This window comes from Natator depressus, chromosome 1 (genome assembly GCF_965152275.1).
Source record: "Natator depressus isolate rNatDep1 chromosome 1, rNatDep2.hap1, whole genome shotgun sequence".
Classification (NCBI taxonomy): domain Eukaryota; kingdom Metazoa; phylum Chordata; order Testudines; family Cheloniidae; genus Natator; species Natator depressus.
The window spans coordinates 184,169,639-184,186,329 of record NC_134234.1 but is presented as its reverse complement, the minus strand read 5'-3'; the positions used below and the strand labels follow the sequence as shown (position 1 = coordinate 184,186,329).

General features: G+C 41.0%; 1 protein-coding gene across 4 annotated transcripts in view; it reads right to left on the bottom strand.

The window, feature by feature from the left end:
• The window catches only part of POU2F1 (POU class 2 homeobox 1), a 180,865-nt gene that overhangs the window by 65,657 nt on the left and 98,517 nt on the right, over positions 1–16,691 (bottom strand). For all 4 annotated transcript variants that reach the window (XM_074972221.1, XM_074972230.1, XM_074972239.1 and 1 more), the window contains exons 3-6: positions 13,214–13,314; positions 10,084–10,137; positions 8,336–8,455; positions 6,331–6,510 (exon numbers count right to left, since the gene is read on the bottom strand). In XM_074972221.1, coding sequence (XP_074828322.1) covers positions 6,331–6,510; positions 8,336–8,455; positions 10,084–10,137; positions 13,214–13,314 — 455 coding nt within the window. The remainder of the gene's footprint in view (positions 1–6,330; positions 6,511–8,335; positions 8,456–10,083; positions 10,138–13,213; positions 13,315–16,691) is intronic.

Here is a 16,691-nt window from a genome sequence, read left to right as displayed (position 1 = left end):
TGCATTAAAACAGGTTTTTTTGGATTTAACGGTTTGGAAATCAGTTTACACAGTAACATTTGAATTGGCACAAAATCTGGAAACTGTACCAAACAAATCATGTCATTGGCCAATGTCGCAATGTCAGAAGTTGCACTGAAGTATGTAATTTGTAGTATTAAGTATCAGAGGGGTAGCCGTGTTAATCTGGATCTGTAAAAGCGGCAAAGAGTCCTGTGGCACCTTATAGACTGACAGACATATTGGAGCACAAGTTTTCGTGGGTGAATACCCACTTTGTCAGATGCACGTAGTGGAAATTTCCAGAGGCAGGTATAAATATGCAAGCAAGAATCAGGCTAGGGATTTATACCTGCCTCTGGAAATTTCCACTACATGAGTCCGACGAAGTGGGTATTCACCCACGAAAGCTTATGCTCCAATATGTCTGTTAGTCTATAAGGTGCCACAGGACTCTCTGCCATTTGTAGTATTGTTCTATTCTTCTCTCTCTGCTCAAACACAAAGTAGTGATGATTTATTTATTATAATACTTGACAAGTTTCTTTTGTCATATACCACTGGAGCCACTATGCTGCAGCTCTACATCATGGGAACGGCATAAAGAACCAGCTATCATAAATCCAGGACAGGCAGTACCCTTGCTAACCACCAGAGGGTTAGGAGAGCATAGGTGAGAAATGGTCTTGCTTTGAGTCATCTTAGCTGAGAAGACAGAAACTTGATATAATCAGCACCATTCTCCCCATCTTCGTCTTGGTAACTAACATCATGGCTGAGCCTTCTTTGAACTGGGAACCTCACTCTAGCTATGTTGCTGGTAATGCTGGTTGGAAGAGCTTGCTGAAGAGATGTGCCTCTCCGACTCATTCAGATTCTGTCATTTATGTCTATTCCTAAGGCAAGTATGTTTTATTTTTCAGGTAATTATAGTACTATCATAATTCTCACTTTAATGACTAAGTAAACAACGATTGATCATGTTTTCCTATTCAGATCTCATTTTTCTCTATGAGAAGCCTGTATTACCTCAGCACGAGAACAACAGAAATTAGATAGGAAATACACTTAGTAGGTCATCTGGTCTATCCAGCCAGACAACACAATTGTTTGCAGAGTATACAATTTATGATATTTTGTCAAATCTGAAGAGACTTCCAGCACTTCTTTTAGGAGACTATTCCATGACTACATGGAATGATGAAGCTATTCCATCTAAAGTTCTCTTACCTCCATACCATTACTCCTACTTATAACCCATGTACTAACCTAAATATTTCTCTCCCACTTTGACATTTATTTCATTCAAATGTTTACCACAGATCTCAACAGAAGATGAACAAAAAGGTCCAGTATCTAGAGCCCTCAAAACTTGGTACAATTATTAGTGGTACTTCTGCATCAGTTCAGCAGCAGCACCAACAATCTTACCCACTTCTCCGCAGTAGATTGCTTGTGTTGACTAAAGAGCACATTAAAGAAGCCATGCTTGTGCAATTAGTTAATTAAAATAAATATGGTAATCCCCCTGCTGCAGAAACCTGCCAGTTAATCAATTATTCAAGAATCATCAATTAAAACAAACAGTCGGCTATTTGGGTAATCAGCTCTGTGTTTACAACAGCAATGCAAATAAGCAAACCTGTGTGATGTTTAAAGATCAGTGTCAAGATGGATTGGAGAGCCTGGTCTCATCCATCTGCAACTGTAGAGGATACAAGTTTTCCACAGTCTCTCTCAACTATGCCCAACACAGGGTTGCACTTTCATCTTACCAGGAAACCAAGGGTCACACCTACATTTCATAAAGAGGATAGAATGCAGTAAATTTATAATTACACACCAAAAATCTATGTTAAAAGAACACTAACTGTAAAGTCAACAGTCAGGAAATGCCAGAATTAAGATTGTCTGTGCAATCCAAATTCAGTCCCTTTGTGTATATGTGTTATGATACAGTCTTTACTTGCACAATCACATACTACTTCTTCTATAGGACTGCGGCCTTATTCAGTGCACAAGATGGACCATGCTTGATTGATGAGCAGCTATTCAATATTTTGTTTCCTCCTTAGTCAGTGTGTGGCTGAAGGTATTACTTACTGCACACTATTCAAATCCTCCTCTAAACACAGAATTAATTTCTACAGGAGCTACGGTATTGTGCTCATCACTACAGCATTTAAGCACTTTACAAACTTGAATTTTTATAGCACCCCTGTAAAATGAGGTGGTGGTTTTATTCACATTTATAGATGGAAAACTGAGGAACGAAGAGATTAAGGTAAAAAGGTACCCATCAATTTTTGGTACCCAATTTTAGATGCCTAGAACCTAATTTTTCAGAGTACCTAGCATTATATAGCACTTCACATGTTCAAAGCACAGTTCAGAGTTGCAGCTGATGTTAATGGAAATACTCAGCACTTCTACAAATCAGCCCCCATGATCGCAAGTTCAGCACCCACAAAATGAGAAACACAGTTAGTGATCATCTGCGAAAAATTTGGTTTAAGTGACTTGCCCAGAATCACATAGGAACTCTGTGGCAGAGGCAAGGATAGACTTTAGAATTCAGTTCTGCAGGGGGAGCATTCAGCTTCCCTAACCATAACATTGTTGTCCTTTCTCTTCCTGAAATCTCCTCCCTCATTCACTATCCAACACCTTCCAGCTTCTGCAACAAATGAAGCACAGGTCCTTCAGACAGCAGACACCTTTATTACGCAACCTTGAGTCATCCCCAGAGCAGTTCTATCCTGAGCACTGAATGAGAGAGGGGTCCTGCAGAATAAGTGGTATGCAATCATGTAATTAAAGACTAGATCATAATGATTATGACACGAAGGCAAGCTTAATACTGGCATTCCCTAATTTCTAAGTGTTTATTTTTGCAGTCTTAATAATGTTCTTTTAACATAGTGTAAATTCAGAAACTTACATACAAAACTAAAAAAAGCAAATTCCATCCTGTGGCATCATATTGACACCCACATGGGTCATCAGCAGGGTTGCAACATTTAGGTCCATTGCACAGACCTTTGCCACTTCAGATTATGGTTTAACTGATAGCAGTAGTAGGTTCTCATCCTTTATGTGAACCAGTACTAAAAGAGGATGGGACACTTTGTCAGTGGGTTTCACAGATATCTGCTGACAGCAGAGGAATGGTGAGTGTCAGGAATCTTGGATCCCATTCTGTGGTGGGGAAAGGAGCATGCTCCAGCTGGCACAAACCCTTCTGCCCATTACTCCCAAGTGTGACCTCTTCTACCTAGTCCCCTCCAACCTGTCTCTGTTCCGTCTCTTCATCCCAGACCTATTCTCACCTAGCCAGTCCCAATATCCACTCAAGTTTTTCATCCCAGTCGCATTCTCCTTGCTCATCAAGTCCTAGTCTGACCTATCTGGACTCCTAGACCCAGTCTCCTCACTCAGCCATTCCCAGTTCCCACCCAACCCCCAGCTCTTTTTCCTGTCTCCTTAGTCAGTCAGTCTCAATCCCCTACCCGCTCCTTCCTGGCTCACCTGATCCGTTTGTCTTCACCACCTGTCCTCCAATCTCACCTCCCCCACATTCCCTATCCCCAATTTTCTCACTACACTCCTCATCCTATCTAGTGTCCTGTTCATCTGCCAACCTAAACTTCTTGTCTCAGTCTCTTTGCCCACAAAGTTCCAATTCACCCCAGCTCTTTGCAGATCTCCTTTCCCCCACTCTACTCATTCACAGTCCAAGTCTCCATGCCCAACCACTCCCAGTCCCTGCAGCAGACAGGCCCGGTCTCCACACCAGGCTCCTAGGCCCAGTCTCTCTTCCCGAAACCCTTTGGCCAGCCTCCAATCCCAATGTTCCCCTTCCACCTCAATCAGGCTTTGTCCAAATTACTCCCTCCACTCCTCCCGCAGGTCTGGCTCTTATCCTCTCTGCATTCAAATCAGGCAGCTTCCTCCTCCATCTTCAGCAGGGAGTGATTGAAAGCATAGGAGAGAAGTCTCTGGGCTCTCAGTTCCAGTGACCCAGACTAGATCCAAGATAGCCTAGTGCAGCCCAGAGCTGCAATTGTAGGGAAAGTCCTGCCCAGCCCCAGGTTGGTATTTGTCAAGTGTGGATGGAATCTCTGGGGAACTGAACTGCTAAAATCTAAGAGTCTACTGAGCATGTCAGAACTGCAATTTTTCAAAACACTGATAACTTGCCCAAATGTTGACAGATTTTCACAGAGGCAGCAAAAACAAACAAAAAACAAAACTCAACTGTGACCCCACTTCCAAATTTCAAGCCCTGGCTCTGAAGCATGAGGGAGCTACGGATTCTCAAAGAAAAGGTCACCAAAAAATTTTAAACCTGGTCTCAGAAACAGCTGCACAATAAGTGGTGCTACCAGCCAGTACAGTGTGTGGAAACTATAGGACGCAGACAGGTTACTCAGATCAAGATAGAATATTGCATGCTAGGAACTTTTATTTCCAGGAGACTGGACCTCCGTGTTGAAGATGAGGCCAGCAACAGGTTTCATTAGAGAACCTTGTGATCCACATTTGGTTACTCGTGTCTGGAGGGATCTAGAGACCTCCACGCTGTACATGTTAAGCACAGAATCAATGGTGCCTGGTTCTCCACAGTAGACTATGTCTACCTGGACAGATCCAAGGACTGCACTGCCACTCCTGCCAGGCACATACTCACTTTGGCTAGGAGTTCTTCAGAAGTAAGGGTGCCAGACCCTTAGTACAAGGCTTCAACCTGGGTGGATCCAGGCACCAGAATCATTTTGGCAAGCAGTTCTCCAGTGACAAAGGGTGCTGGATCTCTGATGCTAGACCTGAAGCACCAGGATGGATCCAGAAACCTCAGAGACACTGGCATGAAGCACAGAGCCGGTGTGGTGAGTTAAGTCCAGCACATAGTTGACTTGGCATGAAGAGCCTTTCAGGTCAGTGGGGGTACAAGGCCACCCTCCTGCTCCTGTTGGTCCTACAATTCCCATTCCATATGGGTATCGTTCCCCCCCCACCCCCCCGCCCTTTGTTGGATCATATTAAAGAAGTTCTGTATTAAAATCACAAATTAGTTTGATTCCCCATAGTTTAAATTCCAGGGTATTACTAATTAAGAGGTCTCTTGGTTTTTGGTACTGTTTCTCTCCCTCTATGTGTGAAACTTGCAAGCTGCTAATTGCGTTAGTACATTCTAAGACAGTCTGTTCTCAAAGCAATTCACAGAGAGAGAGAGAGACTCAAAGCAATACTCTAACAACAGAAACAGCACCCAGAGACTCCCCGCCCTTTTGTTGTATTAACAATTGTGATTAAAATAGAGATAGAGGATGTATGTGGATGGATGCTTGGTGTGGATAATAACTGAATGATCAGGGAGGTGCCAGCCTAAGAATCCAGTGTCCATCGGCTGAAGAAGGCGTCAAGTGGAAATAACCAGAGGACCCCAGGAGGGCAGACTGGAATCCACCCAACAGCCTCCAGAATGGGAGAACCAAAGAACAAGATAACATCTAGCAGCACGGAGCTGACAGGAATGTGCTATCTGCTGATTGATTCAGCAACAGCATGATGAAGCAATTCCCATAGACTGGCATAGGAAGAAACTCCTATAAAAATGGACTCTAGAAAGTGAGAACTTCGGGTCTGATTCTGCAAACCAACTTCCAGGAGCATCAGATGAGCATCTGACAAGGCCCTGCTCCCTCCTCATGTCCAGGCCACCTGGACAGTGGCTTGGTATGAGCAACTCTAAGGCTGGTAACTATGATAACAACCTTGCAGAACCTGCGCGTGTGTGTTTGTAGGAATGAATGTGTGAATAAATATGAGATTGAATGGAATGTTATAGCTATAACTAACTGCTTACTATGATTCTTTCTGTATTCACAATAAATGTGGTATTTTGCCTTTTTCCCTTTAATAAGATCCTGCTGGTTTTTATTTTATTGGTATAAAACCTTTTTTAAGAAAAGATAACTAACTACAAACAAAAACAGGCTCCAAAAAGGAAGAAAGTGAAAAATGAGGGAAGTGTTGAGGACAAGATGTGTGATAAAAGTTTGCGGCACCATAAGCAGTGAAATAGAACTGAGGGGTAGTTGGGGACACAGCTTTTTAGATCCCCTGAAGTCCTCCATGAAGGGGTGAGGAAAAAGGAGGAATGAGTGATCCCAGCGGACACTGCTCAACAGAAGGTACTGGAAGCCTACGGCACAGGTGCCTTTGATCCCCCAAGTGAAAATATACAGAAGCCACTTGAAGAACAAGTGGATGTGTTTTTTCAGGTTAAATCTCCTTCCCTCAACCCACACAAGCCCCAGTGCTCACCTGTGCAATCTGTATTGGCTGAGAAAGAGGAATCTGTGTCATCGGCGTCGCAGCGGAGGCCGAGATGGTGGCACCTGCAGCGCTGTGCTGCTGACTGGCTGAATGCTGCACTGCAGCCGCCAGCAACTGCGCCTGTGCCTGTTGTAATAATAACTGCTGCTGGGCTGGCGTCAACGTGAGCTAGAAACAATTAGAACAAACAGTCATTAACAGCAGAAAGAATTGTTCCCATTACAAACTACCAGCTATTAATCAGGTCACAGACACTGGCTAACCTGAACACCTTATGTAAGGGCAGCTGGCTACTCAACATAACATAGCAATCAACCTACAGCACAATTTTGGTAGAAGCATTGAAACTTTAAGTGTTATGCTGCAATCAGAACCTGAGGAATCATGTAAGCTTCTCCACAGTTCTACTACAAGGTTCATGCAAAAAGGTAATTAACTAGCATGCAAAAAGAATCAGCCCTGACAGGATTTGAAAGGAAATGTACACTGAACAGAACAGCAAGTGATTAGCCAGATGAAAGAAAAGCAGGAGTACTGGCTGTGGCTACTGAATGAACTGATAACACCCCAGCTGCTTCACAATAGCATGAATCCCTGCCATATTCCATCATTTCCATTATGCCCTAAGATATAAGTGAAGAACATGAGCTCCATTTGTTTCACTCCAAGTCTCTCCTCCCATCTGCCTTTTTGTTTTATCATTATTATTATTAACAGAATAGAGCTGGCAAGTTTACATCCCTTCATCTTCCAAACACACATTATCTCTATGAAACAGGTGGCTAGCCTCTCCTTTACAAGTAAATGAATTCTGATGTCCACATTTAATACAATCCCCATCCACACAAACCTGGAGTCTGGAATGCCTCAGTACCACAGACATTCATCAGACAAAACAAAAATGACTTATTTAGAATAGGTTTTAATAACTTTCTTCCGCCACATAATTTTTGTTGTTGTTGAAAGCAAATGTACTTTAAAATAGTAAAATACAAATTAAATTAAACAAAACCAATTAAATGTGGGCCTGGATAATTTACACAGCTATTCTATTTTGAGGATTCCGCAGCAAACGGGACTGAATTAGACATGGCACCGTTCAAGTTTGCAGGTGACATCACCCAACAATTTAAATCATAGACCCAATGCATTGATGGAATAACCTCCTAATTCCCCATTCATGGGCAAAAACCTCAATCTGAAGAGCTAGTGAAATGGAAATAACCTCTCCAACCAAACCAATCCACTCTCAAGTTTGTTTTTCTAATTAATTTTAAACACTTCTGGGAGTTGCAACAATTTCACAAGCACAACTACCCTTTAAAAAAAAAAAACAAACACCAAACTTCCACACCCCCAAAACTTTACTATTTAAAACAAACAAAAAACTCTAGAAAATTCAAGACTGACAGGTAAAATGGAGGGGCTGAATTCTGTGAAGCATAAGCAAAAAGGTTGATGATATCTAAAGATCGAGTTGCTCAGAGAACACAAACTTTATGCCTGTTGCAAAATATTAAAAAAGTTAGGGGATATAAACTGTAATAAAGTTCCCATCACTTTTGCTACACATGTACCAACATTTTGACATGGTGTTTCCCTCTTATGCTTCTGTATGGTCCTGCACTGAAGTCAAAATATTGATTTTCTGATATCCATGACTTCTACAACAGGCTAATGTCAAACCTAGAGTTTTGATTTCATTGCAGGGTCAAGTAGGAGAAAATAACAGGAACCAAGAAATTCCAATATTGTAATACAAATTTCTCCAACAAACATCAGGCACTAAGAACTACTGACAAGCAGACTGCTTTTTATATAAAAATGTTCTTGCTCCCCTCGCCACCTGTATGAAAGTTCCTCTTTAATGAAATGACAGTAACCTTGGACAGCCACTCTACTATCTGTTTGGTGGGTGATTCTAATCGGATGGCAAATTATGGCAGTACTGCCAGACAGGAGGCTTACTACAATTCTCTTGAGTAAACCTTACCCCGGTGATCTGTCCTCCGGCCAGCATGAGCTGGGTCTGGGGTATGGCCGCCTGCACTGAAGGCTGCTGGGAAGGCTGGCTTGGCTGCTGGGTGTCCCCAGATTCTTCATTAGATTTAGACTAGGAAAAAAATATAACTCTTTATAGTGTAAAACAGATGTTAATGTGTACACTACTATCTCTACACTGTACATCAAAATCTTTCATCTGCATACAAAAAACCCTTGGGTTCATTTTAAGAGTGAGTTTAAGGAATGGCTCTTTCTGCCCACCATCTCAACTATGACTGCTCCAACATGCGTAGCTAACACAGTTTAGGGTTAAAACAAAGCAAAACACCCAGTTCTTTTGTACCTGAAATATTTTCAGATATCACTTTGTTTGCCGCAGCAACATTGAAGTTGATGCTACTTTTTACCACAAAGAAAAAATATTTGCCCACCACAAAGCACTTAAAATTATTCACGGACTAAAATCCAGAACAATGGAGTGAAGGGAGTATATGTTTTTCAAACATCTGCATTAAGAACATTAAGTCAACAGAATGCTAGCTAAACAGGGGACTGGTTTGAAATGCCCTCAGATGCTTCACTGAATCTAGTAAGAAGCCAAACACAAATTGTCTTAAAATAAAAAGTTTAACATTTATATAGCTGTGCAGTGTGTTTTACTTAAAATCTTTTTTTTTTTTTTAAATGGAGAAGAGAATACGGCAGCCATGAGGAAGGAAATGCAAGAAAGTGTCTGAAGAGGAAAGAGAGGGTTTTATGGTAATTAAAACTGGTTATGCAGAGCATTAAAATTCTGCATAGATTTGCATATTTTCCACCACCTGTTTTGGGGACTGCAGAGCAGGCTAATTAACATAAAGCCTCTGATTAATTCTGCCAGTCACTGAGAGATAATCACAGCATAGGACTGTAAACATTCTGCACTAGTGATACAGCCTGTTTGCCAACATCTCTCTCAGGGATGGAAGTTTACCATGGCAACCAAGGCAATTTTCTGCCTCCTTTCTCTTAAAAAGGAACATCACTGTATCTCCCCTTCTTTCTAAAGCATCACCACATGTAACTGGGTCCATGTTCTATTTGGCTTCATGGAATGCACTATCCCAGTTCTTTAGTATATTGCAATATTGAAACCAGTTTTCAATAAAACTACATCCCTTTCCCCTTTCGGCATGTTGCTTGAACATTGTATTGAAAGGAAGCAGTAGGTTGATTGAAATGCTATGGAGCATTCTGCATCACACAAAGTTTGAATGCTTTGCTATACCATGCAGATCAATGAGGAGCAAGTAGCCCACCTTATTTTTAAATTACTAGGTATAATTTACTTGATGCTGTAGGAAACCCAAGCGATCCACACCAGCAACATTAAAAATCAATGCTACATCGGCCCCCTACGTTCAGCTTCCAAAAACAGTTTGCAAAGTAATCTATGATTAAAATAAGGCTGGAATCAAGGAACATGTGAGATTATTGGAGTTAGTAATCCAGCATGAGAAATATTTACAACAGCTCACTAACCTCTGACACAAAATTATGAGTACCAATGCATTAACCTGCTCCTACTGCTGACCATCACCCAGTCTGGTCTGCATCTGTGAAACTATTACTACTCAACCTCTCTTATTTTACAAACCCAAACAAACATAATCAGAATGGGACAGCTTGCAGCCTGAAAACTATCTTTAATGAAACAGATACTTGATGGAGAATGGGAGAAGAAGGGGCAGTCCTTACCTGTACATTTAAGGACTGAGCAGCAGCCTGTAAACTTGTTCCAGCGAGCTGGACCTACAACACAGTGCAAAGAACTGAGATGAAGTGAAGTAACAGTCATATAAAGCTTTGAAAGATAAAACACAGACCCCCTAAAGCATTCTGCAGTAGCTGAAAGTAGGGGTAGTGCTAAGAAATATTAGACAAGTCCATATGGACCTTGCACAGTGTTATCTGTCCACCTCTTACTGAGAAAAGATTCTGTCAGTTTAGGATCTCTGGGTGTTGATGTGAATCTGACTATGAATGGACCATTTTGGGGTGGATGAGTCTTCTTTGGGAAATATAATTTTTATGCAGAAATTGCCTAAGTTTTTAAAACAAAAACCCTATTAATCATTTTCCTAACTTCAGAACAGACATTACCCCAAATATGCATGCTGCATTCACCACGTTCCTTACATCACACAATGGGAATTTACACATGCAGCTGGAACCTCATATACCCATAAAAACTGTTCTCACACATCAATCCACCACCCAAGCACTCTCACTGTCCCTAAACACTGCAAAAAAAATTACATACAGAGGACGGGATACCCTTAACAAGGGCAGCATTGACTGAAGTGTACTCAAACTCAAATTCAATTTTTGAATTGATTACGTGGTCCAATACTCCCAAGAAAGCATTTGGGGAGAGGTGGGGAGCAGGAAAGTGAAATGAAAGCAACATTCCAGAACTTGGGATTTTTAAGAGCAAGACAGAGACAAAAATATTATGAACAGGAAAAAGATTCTCTCTCCTGTTACCACATAAGTTATATGTTCATACACTGTAGTCAGTTTCAACAACCCTCTTCACGTTACCATCATCAGCATCATTCCTACTACGAAGGAAGAATGTTACGTAATTGCCAATTCTTCCAAAGGGCAGGATTATAGCCTGTAGAATATTTCGTCACTGACCATGCTTGAAATCCACTGCTCTACTGGGAACCAGGAAACACATAATGAGTACAAGAAAAACAAATAATCAAATGTGGTATGCTGTCCTTTAAGGAAAGGAAGACATCCCTACACTGAGATGTGTTGCATGAGAGCAATAACATATTTAACTTTACTTGCTTTCCTGTTGGCTCTATGTGGTTTGGGGAGCTTTAGTTCAGATCCAGGTACAAACATTCCATGCTGAGGCAGCTCTGACCTTGCAGAGCCATCTCTTGAAATGTTTCCTGCCTTCCTGGGCGGCATTCTACAAGATTTTCTGCATTTCCTCTGTCGCCAAACAAAATCTCTCTCTAGAAAAGCCCCTCACCCTCAAATTGTTGCAGATAAGTTTAATTTGCCTTGCCTGTTGTGTTCTGAGATTTCAACAACATAAAATAGCCCAAACAGCATAATTATAAACTGCTGTCCTAGTGAAATAGCCTGGATAGAATTATTTTTACCTTTCTCAGCACTAAAGGTTGACCTTACAAACTTAGGTCTCTTAAGTGCAGCCAGCACACACCTGAACATAGATCCTGTTGTTCTCTCTCTCCGCCCCACCCCCACCCTCCTATGCACACACTTTCCTATTAGAGTATTTTATAAGACTGTTTCTGAATGGCACCTTGTATTGTATTTGGCATTGGTCAGGTGTAAAGAACTCCATCTTGAGAGTAATCACAGCTGTCACCACTAAGAATTCCTATACTGGAAGACACTAATAGTTCATATCTAAGGTGGCAGCCAGTCTGACACTGGCCATTGCCAGATGCATCAAAAGAAGGCTTGGAGATTTCTTGAAACTAGACATTCAAGAAATGCAGCATACATCATCATCACTAAAAAAGTTATGGTCCTAGCAACTTTTTAAAAATAATTTTCAGGGCAAGGTGACAAAATACTGTACTGATAAAAGTTACTGATTTCAGACAAGTTCACCTGACAAATGAACATTAAAACAAGCTGTATTGGAAACACAAAAGACCTTCAGAGCTCCTGAATTTGCACACATTACTGACATGCACATTCAGGGTGCTGAGAGCGAAGTGTGCAAGAAAGGCATTCTCAAACAGCCTATTGGTTCAGTGTACTCAAACATTCACACTGTTATTCCAGAGGTCCTAGGTAAACCTCTATCCTCTGGAAAATTATTATTTTGTGACAAACAAAAGTACTGAATGCTCAGTACAATAAAATGGCAGCTCTGCGCTCTTAAAAGTGAACATAAAAGCCTGAGTACCTCAATTATACTATAACAATTGTGTAATCCCAGACCCTGAACACACGGGGTCAGCCAATTAGCTCCAGTAATTTTAAGTTTAAACTTGGTGCCAGGGAAGAGAAAGACATTTGTTCTCAGACCCTAAGTGTGATCAGACACCCTACCTCTGAAGTATAGCTTTGACTCCATAAGAATAGGGGCTGTAGAGAAGCAATGAAGGGAAATAGAAGCCTGAATATCTTAAGGAAAACAACTCCATGAAATAAATCTTCCTAAAAATCACTCAGAAATTTGTAGAAACATATGCTTGTCTAGTTCCATCATTTTAAGCTTTCCTTGAGCATGGAAAGCTACAGAAGGATTTGAACTCTGTACTGGTAGCCCTCACTACCACTTCTCCTTTCTTTGACTAGACATTGACAAGTTCCAGGTCCAAGCTGGGACAGTTACTGGGCAAATATTCTTAAGAGAAGAAACCAAGTCTGGCCTTGTCTTTGGACACCTGTGATTCTAATGGACACGTTCCCAAAGGGAGTAAACATTAAATCCTAGTGGCCTGTTCAGTTCCAGAGTATTCATTTCCTACGCCCTTCATCAGATTTTTGAAAGAACTATGAAAGGCATATGGTGTTTTAATTATAGGTACTCTCATCTGTAATATGGCTCTGTGGTGGCATCTGTTATCTAAAAGTTCCCCAAAGAGCTATTTTCCAATAATAATTCTCAGAGTATTTGATATGTGGGCTACAGATCAGTACAATAATTCATGACTAGCCTCCAACATTTAGCAGACAGAAAAAAAAAATCTCACATCCTACTCAGGATGACAGTGCTCCCCTGCACTACTCAGGTTCAGCTGCCAACTGTACAGAAAAAAAAGAATCTTTCCCCATCCATTTCTTTCCCAAACCACCTCCAGTTTAGAATGTGTCTTGGTTTTACCTGATGAAGGTGTCCAAGGAAGGCCTGAGCCTGGGCTGTAGAGATTGCCCCTCCAACGGGCACAGGCTGCTTCTGAAAGTCCAGGCCATTTGTCTGTGTGCCTGAAGAGGCAGAAGAAATTACAAAACTGTTGAACAGGACTCAAAAAGAAATATTAAGAAATTTTAAATTAATTCTTGCTGAAGTCTCCTGCTACTCTGGACTTCTAACTCTTAATTCCATGAAACGTCCTCCAATAACAACAAAGGTTTGAGTCTCCCCAGAAATGAAAGCAGCACTGTCACTCCCAGCAATTAATATACTATGAGCCAGTTAAACATGAGCAATTTCATGGCCCCCTTAATGCCTATCATCTTGATCACCCTGCTCTATCAGTGCTGACAATGGTTTCACAAGAGGATGCTCTGTAACTGTATGTGCCTAGGTTTAAGCTCATAGTTCAGTTTTGCAAGTACCCTCTACCTAACAGCTTGCTGCTGATGGCAATTTTGAAGTTCAGACTTCTGCGAAAAACAAGGGTCACAGTGGTAGTAACACATAATACCTACTTTTTCATCAATAGATCTCAAAGCGCTTCATGTTTAAATGTATTTAAGGTAAAAAAGCATTCTTTTCAAGAAAGTGAAGGGTGAGGGGAGAAGGCAACAGGGAAATGGTAGTGCCACATCTGCATTAGAACATGGGGACATAGTCCTTCTGATAACTATATACCAGTGTTCTGATGAATGTTTGTGCAGAGGTCTTGTTACACTAGATTGCTCTTGTTCTATGATCTTTTATCCACTTTAAAATAATTTAGAACTGACTGCCTCTTTGCACTCTCCCCCCTCCCCCTAGAAGGCCTGGAAGAAGGGAAAGCCCAAAAGCTAATGCTGGCACATCTGGTTGAAAGAAATGAAAAGTATTGGAAACTTTTTTCCAAGATATTGTCAAAGATTTTTCTCTTCTGCTAAAAAACAGCTATACCGTGGTTTCAGGAATCATTCCTCCATGTTAAGTGAAGGCACTAGAATAAGTATTGTAGACAACTGTTTTGGTACATTGTTGGTATCATTACCACCCACTACAACATCCTCCTCGACTACTGGTGCCTATGGCAAGGGATATTTCCAGTTTATAAAACTGCACCCATGTTCTGTAGCAGATGACACAATACATAGATTCCAAGGCCAGAAAGAACCACTGTGATCATCTAATCTGCCCTCCTGTATAACATGGGTCATAGATTTTTCACAAATTCCTAGTGCACATCTTTTTATAAAAATCCAGTCTTGATTTAAAAATTGCCAGTGATGGAGAATCCACTAGGACTCTTGCTACATTGTTCTAATGGTTAAGTACTCTCACTGTTTAAAATGTACACCTTATTTCCACTCTGAATTTAACTAGATTCAAATAACCTCTCTACTCTTACTCAAGATTCCCGTTTATACATCCAAGGATTACATTAGCCCTTTTTGGCAACAGCATCGCACTAGGAGCTCATGTTTACCTTATTATCCACCATGACCACCAAATCTTTCTCAGAATCCCTGCTTCCCAAGACGGAGTCCCCCATCTTGTAAATACGGCCTACATTCTTTGTTCCTAAATGTATACATTTACATTTAGGTTATTCAAATACGTATTGTTTTCTTGAGCCCAGCTTACTGAGTGATCCAGATCACTCTGTATCAGTGACCTGTCCTCTTCCTTATTTACCACTCCAATCTGTGTGTCATCTGCAAACTTTATCAGTCATGCTTTTATGTTTTCTTCCAGGTAATTGATAAAAATATTGAATAGCGTAAGGCCAAGAGTCGATCCTTGTGGGACTCTGAGAAACATACCCACTTGATGTGATTCCTATTTACAATTACATTTTGAGACCTATCAGCTAGCCAGTTTTAATGTATTTAAAGTACACCATGTAGATTTTATACCTTTTTAGGTTTTTTTCATCAAAATGTGGTGCGGTACCAAGTCAAATGTCTTACAGAAGTCTAAGTATATTACATCAATACTATTACCTTTATCAACCAAACTTATGTCATAAAAAAAAAGATATGAAGTTAGTCTCAAAGGATCTATTTTCCATAAACCCATGTTGATTGACATTAATTATATTATCCTCCTTTAATTCTTTATTAATCAAGTCCCGTATCAGCTGCTCCATTATCTTGCCTGGGATCGATGTCAGAATGACAGGTCTATAATTATCCTAATCTTCTAAGAAATGGGGTGACTAAAATGAGAAAAAAACAATGTGCTTAGATTTGGAGGAAATTTCAGTAGGATCACTGTACTGCTTCATCCTAAAAGCTATCAGATTTTGTCTCTGGGGATGGACAGGTGCTCAACTAATTCATGAATGCCCATGGCTTATTATAACAATCCCTAACCCACTAGCCCCCCTTACTGTTGTATGACTACAGTGATATTAACAGGCCACTTCACCTTGAATAGTCCCTTAGAATATGTGCTAACTACTTATGCTAATCTGTTCGACCTTCTATTTAGCTGAAGGGTTCTGTGTAGCGCGAAAGCTTGTCTCTCTCACCAACAGAAGTTGGTCCAACAAAAGATATTACCTCGCCCACCATATCTCTCTAATATCTTGGAACCGACACAGATACACCACCACTGAACACCCTCTCCTGACCCCCCATTTTATTCAGATCAAAAATTATGGCTAGCAAACCTGAGTTATCGACTAAGTGAAAGAGATGCAGTTGTTATATCAGCGGACTTAGGCATCATTTTAAAAATCCATGAAAGCAAGTGTGGCTTATTTTCAGGAAAATCAAGGAGGCAAATAGTTATGCTTGGGAGGATTAGATTTTATTGGTAAATATCTGTAAGCAAGACACGAGAAGTAATTCTTCCACTCTGCACTGATTAGGCCTCAACTGGAGTAGTGTGTCCAGCTCTGGGTGCCACATTTCAGCAAGGATGTGGATGTGGACAAATTGGAGAGAGTCCAGAGAAGAGTAACAAAAATGATTAAAGGTCTAGAAAACATGACCTAGGAAGGAAGATTGAAAAAAATTGGGTTAGTCTGGAGAAGAGAAGACAGAGGGGACATGATTACAGTTTTCAAGTATGTAAAAGGCTGTTACAAGGAGCAGGGAGAAAAATAATTTTTCTTAATCTCTGAGGATAGGATAAGAAGCAATGGGCCTAAATTGCAGCAAGAGAGGTTTAGGTTGGACATTAGGAAAAACTTCCTAACTGTCCGGGTGATTAAGCAGTAGAATAAATTGCCTAGGGAGGTTGTGGAATCTCCATCATTGGAGATTTTTTAAGAGCGGGTTAGACAAACATCTGTCAGGATTGGTCTAGATAATTAGCCCTGCCAGGAGTGCAGGGGACTGGACTAGATGACCTCTTGAACAGTAGCGTAGCTGGGAGGGAGCGGGGCAGTGGCCCCTCCCTCACCGAACAGAAGTGGCGCCTTCTTAATTCTTTGACGACTCCAGCGGCGGGTCAGGCGGCGCTC